The sequence below is a fragment of the Cyprinodon tularosa genome, unplaced genomic scaffold, assembly GCF_016077235.1.
Source record: "Cyprinodon tularosa strain WSP-4 unplaced genomic scaffold, ASM1607723v1 ctg467, whole genome shotgun sequence".
Taxonomy (NCBI): domain Eukaryota; kingdom Metazoa; phylum Chordata; class Actinopteri; order Cyprinodontiformes; family Cyprinodontidae; genus Cyprinodon; species Cyprinodon tularosa.
Genome location: NW_024039193.1, coordinates 978443 through 1000737, shown reverse-complemented (window position 1 = coordinate 1000737; position 22295 = coordinate 978443). Strand labels below are relative to the sequence as shown.

At 39.5% G+C, this 22295-nt stretch overlaps 1 protein-coding gene across 3 annotated transcripts in view; it reads left to right on the top strand.

Annotated features, from left to right (window-relative positions):
* Positions 1-21310, top strand: part of fer1l6 (fer-1 like family member 6) — a 59331-nt gene extending 38021 nt beyond the window's left edge. For all 3 annotated transcript variants that reach the window (XM_038301368.1, XM_038301369.1, XM_038301367.1), the window contains 9 exons: positions 1873-2027; positions 5254-5396; positions 8526-8614; positions 8698-8796; positions 11060-11180; positions 11280-11400; positions 11470-11627; positions 11786-11886; positions 20775-21310. In XM_038301368.1, the coding sequence (XP_038157296.1) occupies positions 1873-2027; positions 5254-5396; positions 8526-8614; positions 8698-8796; positions 11060-11180; positions 11280-11400; positions 11470-11627; positions 11786-11886; positions 20775-20955 (1168 nt within the window). In that variant the 3' untranslated portion in view covers positions 20956-21310. The remainder of the gene's footprint in view (positions 1-1872; positions 2028-5253; positions 5397-8525; positions 8615-8697; positions 8797-11059; positions 11181-11279; positions 11401-11469; positions 11628-11785; positions 11887-20774) is intronic.
* The last annotated feature ends 985 nt before the right edge of the window (positions 21311-22295 follow it).

The window sequence follows — 22295 nt, the reverse complement described above, 5'->3', positions numbered from 1 at the left end:
GGGTGGACCCACAACATTACTGGATTACTGGATCTACTCAGACAGAGCAGTAGAGACTTTTTCCATTCTTTTTTATTTATATTTCCCCCTGACAACTGTCAGGTAAAAACCTTAGGAAAGACAGGATGGTTAGTGAACACATAAGATTCAGGAAACACATAACCTATAAATGGCTTCAGAATAATTAAACCAGTCTAATCACCATATATGCATGACAGTTTTACTAAATGTACCACAATATTGCACCTCGCCCAGACATTTAGCCATAAATACCACACAATATAACCTCATAAAGCACAACATAAGTACACATATCCCAAAAATTATTTACATCACTGCAGCTATTTTCAAATTGAGGTGTACAAAGTAACAGAGGAAGAAATCACATGACACTAAATTAAACACAGCAGCAGCAGTAAGATCCTAGATAGCAGTCAGATTTCTCTTCAGTTTTTTGACAGTGGGTTCTCAGTTCTCTGCAGTTAGTTTGCAGCATTAATCTCTCACACAACTTGCAAGATTAGCAGCTGCCTTCCTAGATGTAATTTATCCCTACAGCACTGCCTATCAGGCAAAGCACTTCAGGTGTGCACACAGCAATAGCCCCGCCCTGGGGTGCCACCATTCAAAAGGTCTATGCAACAAATACAATAGAATAGAACAGAACAGAAATACGTTTTATTGTCTCACAATAGAGAAATTTACATACAGTGGTAATGTAAATAGGAATAATATAGTGTACATGAAACACAAGGCCAAAAATATGAAAAAGGTACCAAGGTTATCGGAAGTCCTATTTATAGTCCACAACAAGCCATTTAGGGGACCCACCAGATCAGACTGAAACAGATTTTTGATTTTTTTTGTGGTGAAAAGCTCTGACTACCCATTATCCTGAACCAGCATCAGCAATAAGGATGCATCATGCTCTGGGGATGTTTTACTTCACCGAGAAAAGGGAAGCTTTTCAAAGATGATAGGTAGTGTCGTGGGAAAAAAAGTATTTCAACTATTCATCCTAGTTTAAATAAACGGAGATCGATGGATTTCACTCAGTCGGCACATTTATTCATATGTTTGCAAAGAGTTCATCACGAAGCCCTCATGGCACAGCATTCTGCCCTGTTCTGATCTGGACAGCGTTCATTCCCCCTTTCTTACAACAATGGAAAGTAGTAAAAGTCAAAACAAATTACAAACACTTTGGTTAAACAGTAACATGTTATGAATAAACCTTGAGAAAGAATCTGGTTTGTTATGGGAAGAAGATATGTCTGGTCTACAAACACCATCCTGGAGAGAAATGTGTGGCCTTGAGAGAGAAACAGACTGAGTGAAAACTTTTATAGTGAGTAAATAGGATAAATTAATATATAATAGAACAGAGATAAAAATTTTTCCGACAACAGTAGATAAATTGATATAGATATGGGGATCCTAGAGAAAGGGAGGAAGAATTAGATTTCAGTAAAAATTCACATATCAGCACAAAATTAACCCTTAACATAAATCTAGGGTAAAGTTATGTGCTTTAGATGAAAGCAAATTAATTTGCCAGCGGGATGCTTCAAGTATCAACCTGCTTTTTGCAAAGAATGGACAATTATTAAAAAAAAAAAAAATTGATCTACAAATCTGGTAGAGACAATTCCCAAAAAGACTTTTAGGCGTGAATAAGGCGAAGCTATAGGGTGCTTTCAGAAAGTGTTAAATTAAAGAGACTGAATATGAAACCTTACCACTAAAAAATGTAACAAAATGTATTCTGAAGAAATATTTTGTGCTGATTTATTACATAAATCCTGATGAACCATAATGGTAATTTTGAAAAGAATTAAATCTTGCTAAAACAAACCTTATTTCTAACCACAGAGGGGGTTATAATGCCTGGAGAGACTCTCTAAAACCATCGGAGCTGCTGTCAAAAATGTGCAGAGAGAATGGTGTGGATGGTCCTCATTTTAGACCAGGACGCATCACCGTGGCTGACAAAATCTTCACAGGCAAAACAATCTACATGGATGAAGGTAAGAAAGACTCAAACATGTTAAGCATCTTTTTTGAGGGATTTTTTTTGTGTACGAGACGATTGAGAATATAGTATATAAATTATAACACGACAATTTACAACACAAGTAATCTCAAGGCACTTTACAGAGCCAACCGATCCAATCATAGACAGAGTCGTTAAGGTTTTCTATCTAAAGAAACCCAGCTGATTACATTGAGTCATGAATCTGCAGTAGATACTCCTTGCCTTGTGTTTTTGACTCTGCAGCAATTCCTCACACAGATCATCCATGCAGTGACAGTGGAGAGAGAAAATTTCCTTTTAACAGGAGGAAGCATCCAGTAGAACCAGGCTCAGTGAGAGCGGCCACCTGCCGAGGCCGACTGAGGTTCCAGTAGACAAAGGCAGAGATACATAAGGAACATAGAAACACTGATTCATGAACACTTTGTATGTTAGGGAAGCTCATGTTAATAATAGCTTTATAAAGGGCCCTGTCTATGCAAGAAACAGTGAAGCAGATCAGCTCTTAGCCAGTTTTCATCTTAAAAGAAAGCACATACAGGTAATCACAGTAAAAGCTGAGCACATAGCTATGTCTAGGAGAGAAGCAGATAGTTTATCATCAGAGGTGTTAATGGCCGCAGCCCCACTGATATTTCCCTCCAGGATATTGTCACAGCCAAACAGGAACAGGCCGAATGACGTGAAAAATCAGAGAGAAGAGTTAGAGGACAAACTACCAAATACTAGAGAATAGGAGAATAGTGATAGAATGGTTAAAGTGATCAAAGTAATATGGTGATATACCTCACTGACAAGAACTGCCATAACATACTATTGGAGTGCCTCCTAATGAAGTCAGTGTGGGGTTTGTTTTGTTCATATCTCAGGATGAAAATAGCTGTTGAATCATGTAGGAAGACAATTGACATTTTGACAATTATTGGCAAGTGTAGGAATTATCTAAGAACCCGATATGCAACAAGGGTTCAAGACTGGATGGAGGGCCTTCAGCAAACAGAGTCCACTCGCCTTCTCCTTAAATACGTATCTAATATCTATCATGATCAAGATGGCTGGGAACCAAGATGGGTATCTCCTTCATTTGCACCTTTCTACCTTTTTTTGTTAAAAGTTTATCCAACAATTTATGCAACATTTGAGAATAGAAGTACAATACATCAAAGACAGGGAAAGTAGTCCCTGTGTGCTCCAGCAGCTGAAGCCTATAGCTTAATATCCATATAGGTCACTCAGGGTAACCTTAGCCGCTTCAACTATAAGATGTAGAATGAATTATCAATGAGTGTAAATGGACAATCGCAAGAGTTTTCTGAATAGTGTTCACTTACAGTTATATTTAATAGCCAACCATTTTCTGGTGTATCTTCATTATTCTGTGATTGTAATAAATATATTTGCTTGCAGTTGCAGACATTTACCAGCTTTTCATTTTACACTATATTACCAAAGTTTTTCAACATTAAGCTCCCACCTCTACGTCAGTGATGTGTTTCACCACTGATTCCAACTTTTTGGATTGCACCTGGGTCATTCCTTGGAAAGTGTAAAGATTGGACCTCTGAATTTAGAGGTTTTTGATCAAAACCTTTTTTCCTTTTTTTTTGTTTCATAGCCTGTAGAACATGTAACACTTGCGATAAAACATATATTTTTCAAGCTCAGACACCATTTTCTGCAAATATTTTAGCACATTATATCCAGGGAACAGAGTTTCCTTTTCCACCCCGTCACAGGAAAAAGGTTAACAAATTAAAGGGTAATTTTGGATAAAAGAAAGACAAACAAAATGCTATTCACTTCAGAAAGTGTCTTTTTTATTCAGAAAAACCAATAGTGTGTTCAAAGTGTTTTTTTTTTTATGTTTTTATGTGATGTACAGCATTAATTGAAAATGAAGAACGTTGCCAACTATCACAATGATTCCAACCCGTCACACCAAAGCCTGTGACGGGGTGGAAAATCTAAATAAATATGCCTCAATTTCTGGACATGTTAAAACCTGATGGTGCCGTCAGCATTGAAGTACAATGATAAATGAATGATTAATACAAATATAATTTCAAAATTTTATTAACAAATTGTTTTCCCCACTTGTGTGTGACAGGGTGGATATGCTATGGTTAACAGAAAGGATTTTGAAGGAAAAATGTACCAAAAATGTGCTTCCATGTTTGGACTTCTCTTCTTCAAACTCTTGAATGATGTCACTTCATGTTAGTGATGTCACTTCTAGGAAGTGTATTGCGTTTTGGTGCAAAATAACATTGGTGTGACGGGGTGGAATATGAAATTGATGGACATAGAAAAATCATGCTATTTCAATAAAAAAAATATGACATTTTAATATAATTAACACATTTCCTATTAAGAGGAAAGTATTTCTAACCATAACAACAAAACATTTTTGAGATTTATTTCATATTTCTTAAGTTTTACATTACACAAATGAGAAAAATGGTCACAGCAGACATGAGAGAATGATTGCAGTTTAACATAAAAAGTTATAAATGTGCAAAATTTATTATTCAATTTTTTTGACCACATGCTACCAACTAAACTTGAATCAATGCCTTTAGACACTTATTACTGACACAGTACAAAGATACTGTATTACTGACAGATTTATTATGCTTCCTATTCCTCTTTAAATGTTGTGGACCCAAACTTAACAGTTTTTATGGAATGACCCACTTACATCCATTTCCTCATCATGGAAACCTAGGTGACAAAGCTCTTTCAATATGATTTATGATAATCTAAATCTTATAATAATCTGCAGAAATGTGACATCTGTACAGCATACATTCAGCATTTCTTGATCTTTTCCTGAGCTGTAACATGGTCTACCAATTATTATTTGATCATTTGTTTTAATTACTTTCACTTTATAGCAACTCAAAACACTTTTGACTGTAATAAGTAGCAATGAAATATTTTTGACCGACTTTAATTCACAGTCATTGCATTACCATGCAGGAATTTACTGAGCACCTGAGGTCAAGCAATTCTTTAACAGTTTTTTATAGCAACAGTCTACATGCGTCACTGTTTTTATACTTTGTGATCTTATACACCTTCTGAAATTGGGGTGTTTAGAATTTTAGTTACTGGGATGTATTAGTGAATCCTTTACCAATATGTTGCAAAAGTCTTTTCTCATACTATTATATTTACTATTCATATCTATGTGTTGTTTGTGTTTGTGCATGTCTTAGATGAGCCGGTGGAGTCCTATGAGCACCTGTCCCTCAAAGTCCTGCATCGCTGGGCTGAGATCCCAGCTGTGGGATGCAAACTAGTACCAGAACACATTGAGACAAGAACTCTTTACAACAAGGCACGGCCTGGAATGGATCAGGTATTTATCACTTCCCAGCACCTGAAGATTTCACTGTGTTTAGAGAGTCAAATCTCCTCTTTCCACTTCATAGATATTTATCCCTGTTTTGGTCTTTATCATAAAATTCCCCTAAGAATGCAGAGTTGTGCAGATATAATGTGCAAAAATGTGAAAATTTTATATATACTTGGCGAACACTTAACAGGAGTTTGCCCTGCAATCGGAGGGTTGTCGGTTCAAGCCCTAGCTCTGGCTTTCAGTGACGTTGTGTCCTTGGACAAGATATTTCACCTGCATTGTCTACTGATGGTGGTCAGAGAAGGTGGCGCCAGTGTCCAGCAGCCTCGCTTCTGTCAGTGAGCCCTAGGGCAGCTGTGGCTACAATGTAGTTTGCCTTAATCAGTGTGTGCGTTAATGTTTGAATGACTGAATGTAGTGTAAAGAGCTTTGGTCAAGTCTCCTGACTTGAGAAAACAACATTTACCATTTACTTTTGCAAAACTATTCTAATCCCTTAAACCAAACAACTTTTGACATGAAGAATGTTGTTAACTTCTGAATGTCTCAGCAAAATATCTGTTTATTAAAGTAATGAACAAAAAGGCAATAAAAAAAAGTTGTAAGAAAAAGAAAATATTGAAGTTTGACTGCAGTCATCTTGTTTCAAAAGCACCAATATTGCATATTATAGGAGTCAGTTTGGAATGTAATAAATTCATTTATTACTCTTTTAAAATTAGGGAAACAAAGAATTTCACCTGAGATAACTGAGATGATCTGTTTCCTAAAATGTATTTCATGTATCATGGGATTTTACAAAATACTGAACACTATCCAGATCAAATGGAGACATGCTGCAGCTGCCAATCATAGTTATTTTAGTTCTATACTCAGAGCTATGCAGACGTCAAACACTGAAACATTAGTCAAACAGAAAGCAACAGCATTACCATTATTGACTGACTACTGGAAAATATTTCTCAAATGTACTTAGAATGACAGTTTATTTGAGGATCTGTACAACTAGATTGTTTTTTTTTTAAAGTAAGAATATTGATCGTTTTAATTATAACTGGAGAAATTGACATGTAGGACCAGTACAAGGCAGCAGGTCTAGGTTAGATCAGCTAATACTGAAGGCCCTCACCTACCAGCCCTCTCAGATTTGCCAGCACCTCTTAGCCTGACCCAGTAGATGGTTCCAGTGCAGTGGAAAACATCTGGCCTTGAATATAAAAGCTAACCTATTCAATTCAGTTTATTTCTATAGCGCCAAATTCATAACACATGTCATCTCAAGGCACTTTACAGTTCAACCAGATCATACAGTCAAATTGATTCAAAGTTTTCTATCTAAGGAAAACCAGTTGATTGCATTGACTCATTGACTCAAATACAATCCCTCACACTAAACATGCTTGTAGTGACAGTGGAGAGGAAAAACTCCCTTTTAACAGAAAGAAACCTTCAGCAGAACCAGGCTCAGTGTGAGCGGCCATCTGCTGAGGCCGACTGGGGTTTAAGGAGACAGAAGCAGAGACACAAAGGCAGCTACAAAAGGCGACCTATACGTCTTCAATGATCACTGATCTGCTATTTTACATAATTCATGATATAAGGCTTACCCAGTGATCACACTATTCACACTGTGCAGGAAAGCACCATGGATACATTTAGGATCCATTCATTGATGCGGACAGCAGCACCCCATCTTGGTTTGAAGCTTATCAAATCTGTCATCTTTGCATTCCTGAATTCCTTACTGGCTCATATGGACTTTTGATGTTGAGATACTTTATGCATCCGCCAAAAAAACAAACCCGGGGTTAGCCAAACTTCCAATTTTGGCAATATCAGATAAAAGTAAATATAGGGTCAACATGAAAACCAATGTTTCTAAATCATTAAGTTTGACTCCCATTAGACTTCTGACCTGGTCTGGGTGGTTGGTACACTGACAACAGGTCTGTAATGTTGCTGTTGCCTCTTTTACAAGACCACAGCTGGTGAAGCGTGAATTTGAAACTGAAACATCAGTCCCATACCAATACCAACTACTAAACTGTATTGACTGAAATGGCTTTTATATGCAAGAGAGAGGAAAAACAGCATGGATGATGGAGTGTGAGTGAACCCATGGTTTTAAGGATCCTGTTGCCCAAAAACACGTCCCTTTCAGGACCTCCTGCTGTTTTCTTAACATCATTGAGCTGGAGGTTCAGGTGTTGTTAATAAAATTTAATCTCGATAAGCCCAAGGACATTTTGGGAAAATATTTGGTGGACTGACAAGTTAGAGGAAAAGATTTGAAGGTGTTTGTCATTTTCCATCTACTGTAGAACTAACAGAGAACTTTAGAAATGAGCATTATACCAACGGTCAGACGATGGCGTTAGCCTGATGGTCTGAGGCAGCCTTGCTCTGTCTAGACCTGTACAACTTGAAATGAACTATTAAGTCAAATATTTTCCTCTCTAGCAGAAAATCATAAAGTGGAATCTCAGTTAAGGAGTTTTAAGGTAAAGCACCCTTAGGTTGCAGAGCAGGCAATGATCCAATGTACACTGCCCAGTCCACCTCTCTATGGCTATAGAAATACTGCAGAATTTGAAATATTCAGCAAACGAAAGTGGGGCCATAATTTACCGCAGTGAGAAAATAAATCATGGTTGATAAAATCATGAAAAGAAGAAATCTGCTTTTTATAATAGTAGCAGGTTGGTAAATACATTTTCTTCTTTAAGAGATAAAATCCTTTACTCCATTACTCAGTTTATTGTAGTCTGTTATTTTATTTGATTGATTAATTGAAATATTCAAACCTGAAAGAAACATAAACTAAAAACAGGAGGAATTTGTAGTTATTTTTCTAAACATGTATCAAGTTACCATTTCAATCCACATTGTTATATGAAAATAATTTTATTTTGTACAAAATGTCTGACTAAAGTGTTTTTTTTAAGTGGACTGAACTGAAAGTAGCAAAATTAGGATTTCACTGTTAAACATTAACCACTAACCGCTGAAGACAGAGATAAAATGAGCTTTACTTCTTCCAAATTAATTGTTTTGTTTGTAATGAGTGCGCTCCATTATGATGTCTTAGGTCCTAAAAACAAAACTCCCTTTTTTTGTGTTTGTGTGCAGGGTCAGGTCCAGATGTGGGTGGATATGTTTCCAATGGATTTACCTCATCCAGGACCCCCAGTGGATATTTCACCCAGAAAACCCAAAGGGTAACCTTTGACTGTCTCCTATTACCTGACGTCTGTCTCGGTTTGTTAGGGGAAGCAACAATAACCTAAACATCTGTTTCCAGGTATGAGCTGCGCATCATCATCTGGAACACAGAAGATGTGATCCTTGAAGACTCGAACTTCCTGACGGGTCAACAGTCCAGTGACATCTATATCAAAGGGTACAAATACATTTATGCTGCGTATTTCATGGCGTTGACTTAGAGCCAATGCAGCCTAATGTCAGGCTATTACTGCCAATTAAGCCCTTTGATAGAAAGGCTGAACAAAGTCTAAGATCTCCAGCAGCCAAAAATATAAAAAAATAAATGAATTGATGTCACTGTACAGATGAGATGCAAAAAAAGTCACTTTGCCTCAAGCATGAGCAGAAATGATGCCACTCTGTCTCAAACCACTGCTCACTGATAGGAGAAATTAGGTGTGTTGTTTACTGGGCAGGCGCTAGGGGTGGGTGTTGGCAGAGAAGTCACGATACGATTCAAATCACAATTCACATGCCACAATGCGATTCTATCACGATGCATCATGATACTTGAAATATTGCGATGCATTGCGATATTTTCACTGAACACTGTAAGAAAAAGATACAGCCCTTACCAGTGGCTGACTGGCTGGGTATGATCTGGATAGTGTCTTCAATTGATACATAACTAAAAGCAACTGAATCCATACATAACTGTATTTATTATAATGACTTTTGGAGGTGTTACCATGAAAACAAATACTGGACAGAAATATTACTATTACTGGTGTGGACACACTGACAAAATGATCTTAGGATTCATCAAACTTAAAATAACAAAATAAGGATAATCAGTGCCGTTTGCATGCCCTCAGTGGTCCTTTAAACCAATGAAATGAAAACATTCAAATGTATGACATTTCACCTTTTGCAAATGATGTGCGTCATATCAATTTCGTTTTTACCTTCTTTGTTTTTAAAGCCAAAATGCATCCAAGCATCTGACTTGAAATGTGATGGAGCCGCGGGGTGAATTTTCATAGTGTCCTCCATGTTTTATTTCATATGACTCCACGGCCGGAAATGCTTGTGACACAAAGCAGCAGGCGTCAACACATCCGCAGCAACATCTGCTGGACTGGAAGTTGTATTCCACTTGGTTTGGCTGATGTGCGCCAACCATTCATGTATTTTATTTGTTCTTTTTTTTTTTATAATCGATTCTTGCCTTCAAGAATCGATGCAGTAGATCACAAAAATTAGAATCGTCATGACAATTATTTTTCACACCCTTAGCAGGCGCAGTGTTAACAAGGTAGGTGCTTCTTGGAGGATAATCATCACTGCTCTGCAGAAAACAGTGCAGAAACAGTTTTTACACGTCACCTAGGAAGTGCTGCTGAAAGAGCAGAATTCAGGAAGAACACTCAGACAGGCATGAATTAAGCAATATACCATGCTGGAGATGATTTTGATATAATGAAGCTCACCTTCACTGTGTTATTATGACATTAAAAAGCTTAAAGACGTGGATTTTGCTTGATATAGACCCTTAAATTTATTGTCCAACCAAAGACTCTCATTGGTCCTCAGACTGTTATTTGGTCTGGGCCGTTCTAAGACATGACGGCTGTGGTTTAAGTTTCTATTGTAGCTCTGGCTATACGTTTGCAGTCATTGTCATACTGGAAGGTGATTCTTTGAGTCTTTTGCAGAACTCAACAGGATTTTTTCAGTTGTCCTGATTGTCATGTATGTAATGTTAATCTATGCAAGTAAGATTATGTACGAGATGGTCATGGATTAATATATTGTATTTTACATTTCTAAAAGTACTGCACTGGATGTTATGTAGCTGTATCGGAGTAACTGGGCTACATACAAACACAGCATAGTTTTCAGGCCAACTATTCCCTTTAATGACACCCCCTTCAGAGACATAGACAGGTATTGGGCATTGTAGGTCAACAAAAGAAGCTAAACGACCCCCATTCCAAAGGGGTGGACCCCTTCGTCTGTTTCAATTTGCATGTTTTCCAAGTAAAAAGCAGGCTTTGTTGGGCTGCCGCATAGAGCATTAAACTCAACGCTCTTTATGACAGCTTCTTGGATGGGAAGCGAAATGTCTTCAAACTTTGAAACAAAGTCCAGTGGATTGTTTTTGAATTTTTTTTTGGAATGACTATGACCTGGATGACTGGGAATCTTCACCAGCATTTTTCAAGAGTAGGGACCATAGGTCTCCTTTTTCTTTATCTTTTTTAAAAACATTTTTATTACACTAAATCTTAACAAAATACATAAGTAACTTTACCACATTTGAGTAAATTCCAAATGCAGAGTATTGTACTACTTATTGTCTGGTTCTTTATCAGTTTTACTCACTTAGTACAAGTTGTGTTGGTTTCCTATTAGAACTAGTGAAGTGAGCTCTGCTGCTGTTCTCTCTTTATTTAAAGTTGGCTGAAAGGTTTAGAAGATGACCGACAGGAAACTGACGTCCACTACAACTCTCTGACCGGAGAAGGAAACTTCAACTGGCGCTTCGTATTCCCCTTTAGCTACCTGCCTGCTGAAAAGGTACAGGCAGAATAGATTGTGCTGTTTTATCTAGAGTTGTGAGATTAAATGAACCTAGAATCAAACACTAATGTCAGCTGTACTTTCCTTGTTCCTCAGGTTGTGGTGGTGAAGAAGAGAGAGCACATTTTCTCCCTGGATAAAACAGAACAGAAGCTTCCAGCCATCCTCATCCTGCAGGTTTGGGACTTTGAGACGCTCTCCTCAGATGACTTCCTAGGTGGGTGTGTAGGACCACTTCTCCATCTGTGTGTGTTTTGGTTTTATGTGTTTGACTGTGGGTGTTTAGGTACGCTGGAGCTGAACCTCCACGGATTTCCCCGTGGAGCGAAAACAGCCAAGTCGTGTAAAGCTGACATGCTGACGGAGGTGACAGACAGAATCTCCATCTTCCAGCACAAGAGAGCTCGAGGCTGGTGGCCTTTCAGCAAGTCTGGAGAGCTCACGGTACCTGCACAAACACACTCATTCTTGTCTTGTCATATGTTGTGAAGACTGCGTGTTTACTTCCGTAGACTTCCATGGATTTTTATCCATTTCTATGCCAAGCATTACCACTGCACACCTAACCCGAACCTTAAAGCATGTCATTGGAAATCCTGCAGGGGAAGGTGGAGGCAGAGTTCCATCTTGTGACGGCTGAAGAGGCTGAGAAAAATCCTGTTGGAAAAGCACGGAAGGAACCAGAACCACTGCCCAAACCAAAGTAAGAATAACAAAGAATGTGTCCTTGTTGATCTACAAAACAGGGTTTGAGATGTTTTGCAAATCATGAAGGTAGACAAATGTGCCTAATTGTTAAAGTTTTACCTGTGAGTGTCGTCATTCCACAATTTTATTGTCAAAAAAAAGGGACAAAAAACAGCTTAATGCCTGAATTTATACCCATCAAAAAATGTATCATTTGTGTTTTTGTTGTAAATCAACAAAAGTTATTTATGCCAACATTGCTTCTATAACTAGTTTAAATTTAGGTATGAAGGGCATTTAAGGATCAGCACAGTTTTCAATGTGTGAACTATTTATTAATACCGTTTTGCTCAAACAAAACCTACTGTTTTGTCAATGCATGTTCTAAACAAGATAGTTGGTTTTTTTTTGTATTTTTTTAAAGTCATCTTAGCATTTCAAATTGAGCCAATTTGTGGAAAGTTGACTCGCTACGCAGCTAAAGATACTGCCAGGCCTTTAATTACAATAATGCTGCGTTCACACCGGGCGCAGCTGGCGCGACAGAAGCAGCGAGTTTACATGCAAAGTCAATGGTTGACGCGCGTCAAGGCGCAGCAAAAGGTCCCGCGGCGCGTTTTGAGCAGCAGGCGCAGCGCGTCTGAGCAGCTGAAGCAGCGCGTCGGGCGCGTTTAAGCATCTGACGCGCGTGACGCGCCGCAAACGCGTTGCTGCTCGAGATGGAAAAATTGAATTTTTGCTGCTCGACGCGCCGCGTCAACCAATCAGAGAAGCTGATCTGGGAGCTGGCTGGGAGAGAGACACAGCGCTGATGACACAGACCGCTCTGATTACTCCTCTTAAACAGTTTATTAACGCATAATTAACTTAAAATATATACATCTGCCGGCATGTTCGCTTTTATTATTCTGGTGCCTGCAGATCGGATTATTTAGATGAAAAACACCTACCAGCCGCCGCGGTAAACCGCGAGGAGGCGACCCGGCCAGAGGCTGCTGATGAAGGGCTTCCTTCTGTCGGCGCACCGCTGGTATGTGGGGGTCTGAGCGGCTCCGACAGAAATAACATTGGGAGGCAGGATGATAATCTGAATGAACTGACTGCACTGATTACGTTTTCAGGTGGACTTTATCACTTAAAAACACATTAAAACAACTTTATTCCCACTGATCACAGCAAATATAGCTGCAAGGCAGAGAAAGGATAGTGAAGCTCCGCCCAACGCGCGTCAGACACACTTTTGCACCGTGCAGCCAGAGCAGCAAAGCTGCTTCAGCCGCGCGTCATAACTAACTGGTACAAGCAGTAAAAATGAAGCAGCAGACGCGATTTTGCTGCTTTTGCTGCATCCGGTCTGAACGTAGCATTAGGAAACAGTGTTTGAAATTGACCTACAATATGTGTTTTTTTTTTTAAATTAGGATTGTCAACTTGTGCTCTGACATGGCTGCAACTACCCAGTTTGATCCCCACAGACTGCCACTCTGGGTCCCTGAGCAAGACCTTTAATCCCACACTGCTCCCCGGGCGCCGCACAATGGCAGCCCACTGCTCCCTAAGGGGATGGGTAAAATTCAAAGAGTGAATTTCCCCATCGTGGGAAAATAAAGGGATTTACATTTTAATTATTAGAATGTTTCAAGTTCACCTAAACACTGTAGTTTCTTTGCTCCAACTCATGTCCTCGAGGGCTGGTATCCTGCAACTCTTAGGCCTCTTCCTGATCCAAATCACCTGAATCAACAGGCTTTATTATCTCCTCTGTTGATTGATTGATTGATTCCGGTGTGATAAAGCTAAGAGTCATATAAAAGCTGCAGGAGCCTGGAGAACTGGATTCTGACATCCCTATTTAAATGGCAATTTTGCCATTTAAATAGAGATGTCAGAAAATCCCTATGGCCAGTGGCAGCTGGTGGATTTAAATTCAAAATAGATATATACCAAAAAACAATCAAAGGTATACCATGTTTGGACATGTTTGACTTCCTGTTTGGATTAACTGAGTGTGCAACTGAGTGTGCAGCTGTTCAGAGGATCTCCATCTGAAGTTAAGTTATTTTCTCTGTGATATCTCTGTATCTAAGTAACTCTAACTGACTACTTTAAAACATAGCACCTTCTGCTGCACTTTTCTACTGAGCACTTGTCAGTTTCACACGGTTTTATTTCTGATAGCAAGAAGTAGCTAGCCTAGGCTAGCGCTAGCTTAGCATTGCTATGGCTTCTCTCTCTCCCCCCCTTGACTCTTTTCCAACTCTTCCTTCTTCCTCTCCTCTCTCCTGCTCTCTGTGTCAGATGTTCAGTTATTCCTCTGCCTCCTTTAGTGATAATGGGATGTGTAATAAGTGTAGTATTTTTGTAGCTTTGGAGGCGAGGGTGTCAGAGTTAGAATCCAGGCTTCAGGCTGTTGAAGTAGGCCCCCCACGTAGCTGTCCTCCAAAAGTGCCTGAGCAGCCAGGCGATTGGGTAACTGTACGCAGAAAGCGTAGTCGTGGATCTCTGCCCACTGGTCACCACCAACCCGTTCACGTTTCTAACCGGTTTTCCCCACTCAGTGACACACCCACTGAGAAGCCCACTCTGGTGATTGGCAGCTCCATAGTCAGAAACGTGGCATTAGAGACACCAGGGACCATAGTCAAATGTTTGCCGGGGGCCAGAACGGGCGACATCAAATCCTACCTGAAACTACTGGCTAAGGATAAGGTTAAATACAGTAAGATTGTTATTCACGCTGGTGGTAATGACACCCGGTTACGCCGATCGGAGGTCACTAAAATTAGTGTTGCTTCGGTGTGTAAGTTTGCCAAAAAAATGTCGGACTCCGTAATTTTCTCTGGTCCCCTCCCTGATCTGACCAGTGATGACATGTTTAGCCGCATGTCGTCATTCAATCGCTGGTTGTCTAGGTGGTGCCCCGAAAACAACGTGGGCTACATTAATAATTGACAATCCTTTTGGGGAAAGCCTGGTCTGATTCGGAGAGACGGCATCCATCCCACTTTGGATGGTGCAGCTCTTCTTTCTAGGAATCTGGCCACATTTATTAGTCCTCCAAAACCCTGACCACCCAGGGTGCAGACCAGGAAGCAGAGTTGTAGTTTAACACACATCTCTGCAGCTTCTCTACTGTTACCCACTCTTTACTCCATCCAGACAGTGTCTTGCCCACGACCAAAATCTAATAAATTAGCAAAGATTCCCAAAGGAGTAAATCATGATAATCTAATTAAAATCAAAATAACTCCAATTGGGGAAAAAGTTAAAACAATTAAATGCGGTCTGTTTAACATAAGATCGCTTTCCTCTAAAAGTCTACTAGTTAATGACTTGATTTGTGATAATCACATTGACTTGTTTTGCCTTACAGAAACCTGGCTGCAGCAAGAGGATTATGTGAGCATAAATGAGGCAACTCCTTCAAGCTATTTAAATTTTCACATCCCCAGAAGTTCTGGGCGAGGAGGAGGAGTAGCAACAATCTTCGAGTCTGACTTACTGATTACTCCCAAAACAATTAATTCCTACAACTCTTTTGAACATTTAACCCTTAATTTCCCTGATCCAAATTTCAAGGAAAACCTCTTCTTTTTGTAACTTTGTATCCTGGTCCTTACTCTGAATTTTTAGATGAGTTTTCAGAGTTCCTTTCTGATTTGGTATTAAATACTGACAGGGTCATCATAGTGGGAGATTTTAACATCCATGCTGACATTGAAGGCGATAGCTTAAGAGCAGCCTTTAATGCTATCTTAGACACTATTGGCTTTGTTCAAAATGTGAATAGTCCCATGCATTCTCATCTTCATACTTTGGATCTTGTGCTGACATACGGCATAGAATGTGAAGAAATAACAGTATTTCCTCACAACCCTGTCCTCTCTGACCACTTTCTAATAACCTTCAGGATTACTTTAACAGAGTTCTCCTCCCCCAAAAGAAGGTTCAATTTTAGTAGATCTTTATCAGATAGTGCAGTTATAAATTTTAAAGAATCTGCTTCACTTTCTCTCTGCTCTGTGTCACTGAGCAGTGCTGCAGAGTGCAAAAGCTTAGCTTATTCCCCTTCACAGGTTGATGATTTTGTTGAGGGGGTTGCTAGTTCTCTGCGTATTGCCTTAGACAACGCAGCTCCTTTGAAAATGAAAACCGTTAAAAATAGAAAGCTTGCTCCTTGGTTTAATGCAGAGCTGCGTACTTTGAAGCAAAATGCTAGGAAACTGGAGAGAAAATATCGCTCCACAGGCCTGCGAGAGTCCTTCCTAGTCTGGAAAAATGGTTTACTGCTGTATAAGAGGACCCTTTGTAAAGCAAGAGCAGCATACTTCTCCTCATTAATAGAGGAGAATAAGAATAATCCTAGATTTCTTTTTAATACAGTTGCCAAACTCACCCAGAGCCATAGCTCTGTTGAACCGTCCATTCCACCTGCTCTTAGCAGCAATGATTTTATGGGATTCTTTATAAATAAGATTGATCTTATTAAAAATAAGATCATAAGCACTCCTCTATCCGCGATTGTACCTGAGGTAGTCATGGAATCTGAACCGGGTTTAGACTGCTTTGATCCAGTTGAACTCTCTGAATTAGCAAAATTATTGTCTTCATCTAAGCCTTCAACTTGTATGTTAGATCCAGTTCCAACCAGGTTATTTAAGGAGGTATTCCCTTTGATCTCCTCCTCCATTTTAGATGTGATTAATCTATCTCTGTTACAGGGATATGTACCTAAAGCTTTTAAGGTTGCAGTAATTAAACCTCTGCTTAAGAAACCGTCTCTTGACCCAGATGACTTGGTCAATTATAGACCTATATCCAATCTTCCTTTCTTATCCAAAATTCTTGAGAAAGTAGTTGCCAAACAAGTTTGCGATCACTTCCACCATAATGAACTTTTTGAAGAGTTTCAGTCTGGCTTTAGAGCTCATCATAGCACTGAAACAGCTCTGGTGAAAGTCACTAATGATATTCTCATGGCCTCAGATAATGGACTTGTATCTGTGCTCGTCCTGTTGGATCTTAGTGCTGCATTTGATACAGTTGACCATAATATTCTTTTAGAAAGACTTGAATATTTTGTTAGAATTAAAGGAACAGCACTAGACTGGTTTAAATCTTATCTATCTGATCGAATTCAGTTTGTTCATGTTAATGATAGATCTTCAACACGCTCAAAGGTTACCTGTGGAGTACCACAGGGATCAGTGCTAGGACCAATTCTCTTTACTTTATACATGCTCCCAATTGGTAGAATTATTAGACAACATGGGATTAATTTCCACTGTTATGCTGATGATACCCAGCTATATCTGTCTATAAATCCAGATGAAGCTAACCCATTACATAGATTACAGGCATGTCTTGAAGACATAAAAACCTGGATGACTCTTAACTTTCTGCTTCTGAATGCAGACAAAACAGAAGTTATAGTCTTTGGACCAGAGTCTCTGAAAAAGAAACTGATTAGCCAGTCACTTCATTTGGATGGGATTAAACTGATTTCAGATAATAAAGTAAAAAATCTTGGTGTTATTTTTGATCAGGACCTGTCATTTAAATCCCATATCAAAGAGGTTTCTAGAATTTCCTTCTTTCATCGGAGGAACATTGCAAAAATTAGAAATATCCTGTCCAGGGGTGATGCTGAGAAACTAGTCCATGCATTTGTTACTTCAAGGCTGGACTATTGTAATTCTTTACTATCAGGAAGTCCACAAACTGTAGTTAAAAGCCTTCAGCTGATCCAAAATGCTGCAGCCAGAGTTCTAATGAAAATGAAAAAGAGAGATCATATCTCTCCTATCCTGGCTTCTCTTCATTGGCTTCCTGTTAAATCAAGAATAGAATTTAAAATCCTCCTTCTCACATATAAAGCCTTAAATGGCCAAGCTCCATCTTATATCAGAGATCTGATTGTTCCTTATGTTCCTAACAGAGCACTTCGCTCTCAATCTGCAGGTTTACTAGTGGTTCCTAGAATTTCTAAAAATAGAATGGGAGGCAGATCTTTTAGTTATCAGGCTCCTCTCCTGTGGAACCAACTACCAGTTTTAGTCCGTGAGGCAGACACCCTGTCTACTTTTAAGGCTAGGCTTAAAACTTTCATTTTTGATAAAGCTTATAGTTAGGGTGGCTCAGGTTATCCTGAGCTATCTCTATAGTTATGCTGCTATAGGCTTAGACTTTTGGAGGACATAGGGACCCCCATTTCATCATTCTGCTTCATTCTCTCTCTGTTCTCCTATTCTGCAGAATCTGTTAGTTCAATCTCTAACCTTCTGCTCTCTCTGCTTTTCCTCAGAGTAGCTTTGCCTCGTCTGTTCCTGTTTGGCTGTGACGTCATCCTGGAAAAAAACATCAGCTGTGCTGCTTCTATCAACACCCTTGTTAATAGATGTTGGAGATCGGCCTGTTTTCCAGTGTGGTCCTGTTTCTCTGACCGTGATTGAGTGGATGTGCTCTCTTCGTCCTCTGGCATGGGAGCTGCCTTGGAGCTCGTCTGCCTGGCTGTGTGTTTCCTGGACGGGGCCGCCTTTTACAGCTGCTTTTTGTATCTCTGCTTCTGTCTCCTTGAACCCCAGTCGGCCTCGGCAGATGGCCGCTCACACTGAGCCTGGTTCTGCTGGAGGTTTCTTCCTGTTAAAAGGGAGTTTTTCCTCTCCACTGTCGCTACAAGCATGCTTAGTGTGGGGGATTGTATTTGAGTCAATGAGTCAATGCAATCAACTGGTTTTCCTTAGATAGAAAACTTTGTATCAATTTGACTGTATGATCTGGTTGAACTGTAAAGTGCCTTGAGATGACATGTGTTGTGAATTTGGCGCTATATAAATAAACTGAATTGAATTGAATGTTATCACACCAGTATACGTACATTCCAAAGACACTTTATCAAAACAAAACATAAATTCATGTACAGGTTTAGTTTTTGTACATACATTTTCTTATGCCCTTCTTAGGCTTTGTGAAGGCAAATCTGGGTTTTGCATGGCCCAATATGGTGGTCAAACCTAAAAAAATAATGTACCAGTTTAATAATGGAGAAGCTATTAGTCAGCTTTATATTTTTTCATATATAAAAACTATTTATTTTCTAAGAATGTGTTTATTTAAAAGCAACTACGCAAATTAACAAACATCTAAAAAAACTACACTACATTCTATTATTTTCCATGTCAATCCCAGATTGTTCATTCTCCTTTGCCTTTTCTAAGAAAAATCAACCATACCTGTCTTTTTGCTGGGTCAGATCCTTACATTTGAAAAAGGATGCAGGAAAAGCAGAATAAAGCATTAGCCTCGCTGCATGCAGTTAGCCAAGCCTTGTAGAGAAACCAGGTCCTGGAAAAAGAACGGGTGTACCGTCCCCATCTGATTAATTTTGATGTTCGGCTGATCAGGTCAAAGGTACCTCAAGCTTCTCTTGGTGAGTTTGCCTAAAGGAATTTAACTTCTGTGACTCAACCTGTCGATCAGCAACACTACGATTGCGATAACAGTTACTGTTAGTAAAAGGTCAAAGATTTTTGCACCCCAGGGCGGAATAACTCAACGAACAACCAAACAGCTTTACTCTCTCGTACTCGTCGTCTCCCGCTTTATCCGGAACCGGGTCGCGGGGGCAGCAGACTAAGCAGAGACTCCCAGACTTCCCTCTCCGCTGACACCTCCTCCAGCTCTGTTGGGGGAAGCACCTAGGCGTTCCCAGGCCAGCCGAGATATATAGTCTCTCCAGCGTGTCCTGGGTCGTCCCCTGGGCCTCCTCCCGGTGGGACGTGCCTGGAACATCTCCTGAGGGAGGCGTCCAGGGGGCATCCGAAGAAGATGTCCGAGCCACCTCAACTTACTCCTCTCAATGTGGAGGAGAACCGGCTCTACACTGAACATCTCCCGAATGACCGAGCTCCTCACCCTATCTCTAAGGGAGAGCCCAGCCACCCTGCGGAAAAAGCTCATTTCAGCCACTTGTATCCAGGATCTCGTTCTTTCGGTCATGATCCAGATTTCATGACCATAGGTGAGGGTAGGAACGTAGACCGAACGGTAAATTGAGAGCTTTGCCTTTTCGCTCAGCTCTCTCTTCACCACGACAGACCAGTGCAGCGTCCGCATTATTGCAGCAGCCGCACCGATCCGTCTATCGATCTCCCGCTCCATTCTTCCCTCACTCGTTAACAGGACCCCAAGATACTTGAACTCCTCCACTTGAGGCAGGGACTCTCCTCCAACCTGAAGGGGACAAGCCACCTTTTTCCGGTCGAGAACCATGGCCTCGGACTTGGAGGAGCTGATTCTCATCCCGGCCGCTTCACACTCATCACAGCTTTACTCATCATTAAAGATTAAATATTAATCTTAAACATCTTAAAAATATATATTAGTACATTTTGTAGAATTTTAATTTTATAATTTGACTTTTATGTCTTAATCAAGGTTATTGGGTGTGTGGGGATGCACCCTAGCGCCCTCTATTGGCCAGCCGCCACTAAAACTGGCCAGTACTTTATTAGCACTTTGTTGCTTTTGTTTTCAAGATAATTTTTACCAATTAACATATGCACTAAACGGATGTTTTATATTTTCATTTGGTAGATTCTTTATATGTGACAGCTTACTGCCAAATCTTATCCCCTTTTCCTTAACATGCACTTAACGTTTGTAATGTTTAGAAACTCCAGTAGCAAATGATTCAGAAACAAACTCATTTCTATAGTCTTTGAACTTGCTTTTGCACCTTTCTCATCTTTTTATTTATACACTTAAGAGTCAGCAGTCTAATCAACCAGCATCTCCAGCAGTGAGGGTGTCAGTCAGTGCTGCTTCTGGCTCTACTGCAAACAGCAAAGAGGAGGACGGTCATTTAGTGTTACAACTTAACAAGGTCTTCTGTTTGTCTTCCAGCCGTCCAGACACCTCCTTCTCCTGGTTTGTCAACCCTTTCAAGTGTTTCTTCCACTTGGTGTGGCGGAACTACAAGAAGTACATCATCATCGCTCTGGTCCTTCTGATCTCCGTGCTTTTCCTCGCCCTGCTCTTCTACACCCTGCCAGGAGCGATCTCTCAGAAGATTATCAATGGATAACATTTGACTGGGCCGGCAGTTTTTGGACAGATTTAGAAATGATCATTATTCAAACTTTAATCTGATAAGTTAACAATATAATGAAAAAAAAGAATCCAATAAAACAAACAGTTGTAAAATTATTTATGCAAACTCAGAACTCGTCCCCCTGTAACTTTATCTTATGTGATTTTAAAGTTTTAATACTAAGAAGCAAACACCTCTGACTGCTGGGATTGTTAAGAAGACCACTGCAAGGATCATGGTAGAAAAAACATGAATAAACAAAAAAACGTAAAAACAGGGTTCCTACAGCATAAGGCAAATTCAAGACTTTTTAATGCCACTTGAAATAAAAATTTAAGACCAAATTCACAAGAAACACACAAAAAAACCTGCTTGCGACAACTTAACCCAAAGGTTTATTTTAACATAAACCAGTGCACTAATGTTTCAAATTTTGAAAAGCTTCCCATACAGGAAGAAAGCTAAAAACACACAAATGACAGATATATTTTAACAATTATTTAACTGAATTCACATACTTTGTTTTAGAAGGGATCAAAACAAATCAGTTTTAAAGCCACAACATAACCAGTGCTAAGTCTTTTTTGCAGCTATTTTTCTTTGTATCGTTTTCTTAGTATGTTTGATTTGGTGATAAGTGGAGGCGTTGCAGAGACAAGGGTGGAACTAAACTGAGAAAAACCATCTGTTTCTCGGTAACTCCATTTTGACGCTTTGTGTTCCGTGCTTTGCATGTGCGAATCCACTGCCTTAATTCCCATCGTTCAGAGCTTGAATGACTTCTTGCACAAAATCCACTGTGCCTCATGTATGTTCTCTGGTTTTAGTCAGAGAAAACTCTTGGCTGGAGAAAATTTTCGTTACATTTACACTTGCTCATATTTTCCAGACAAAAAGTTAATGGTGCATCTCCCAAATGTGCCGGCCGTAACAACGTTTTTATTGGTTCCGCCACCGGGACGGAACTAATAATGGCGAGCCGTTGTTTTTTTAAATAATAATTAAAAAAAAATTTGTCAAAAATTGTTTTATTTAGATTACAAAAAGAAATCGTAATAAAAATAATCCTATTTATGATGTTTTAGAAATTAAGACCTATGAAAGACTAATTTAAGACATTTTAATACTAATTAAGGCCTTAGTTTTATTTTGAAGAATTCAATACCTTTTAAGACTTTTTAAGGAACCCTGAAAAACTATTCAGCTCTAAATTTTGTCCAGATGATATCAGGGATTCCTACTATTTGGCGTCTCGTTGGTGATTGTATTTTTGTTCTAGCTACACCTCAGCGGTGGTTCTGGGTTGCATAGGAAAACATTTATCTGATGTAATG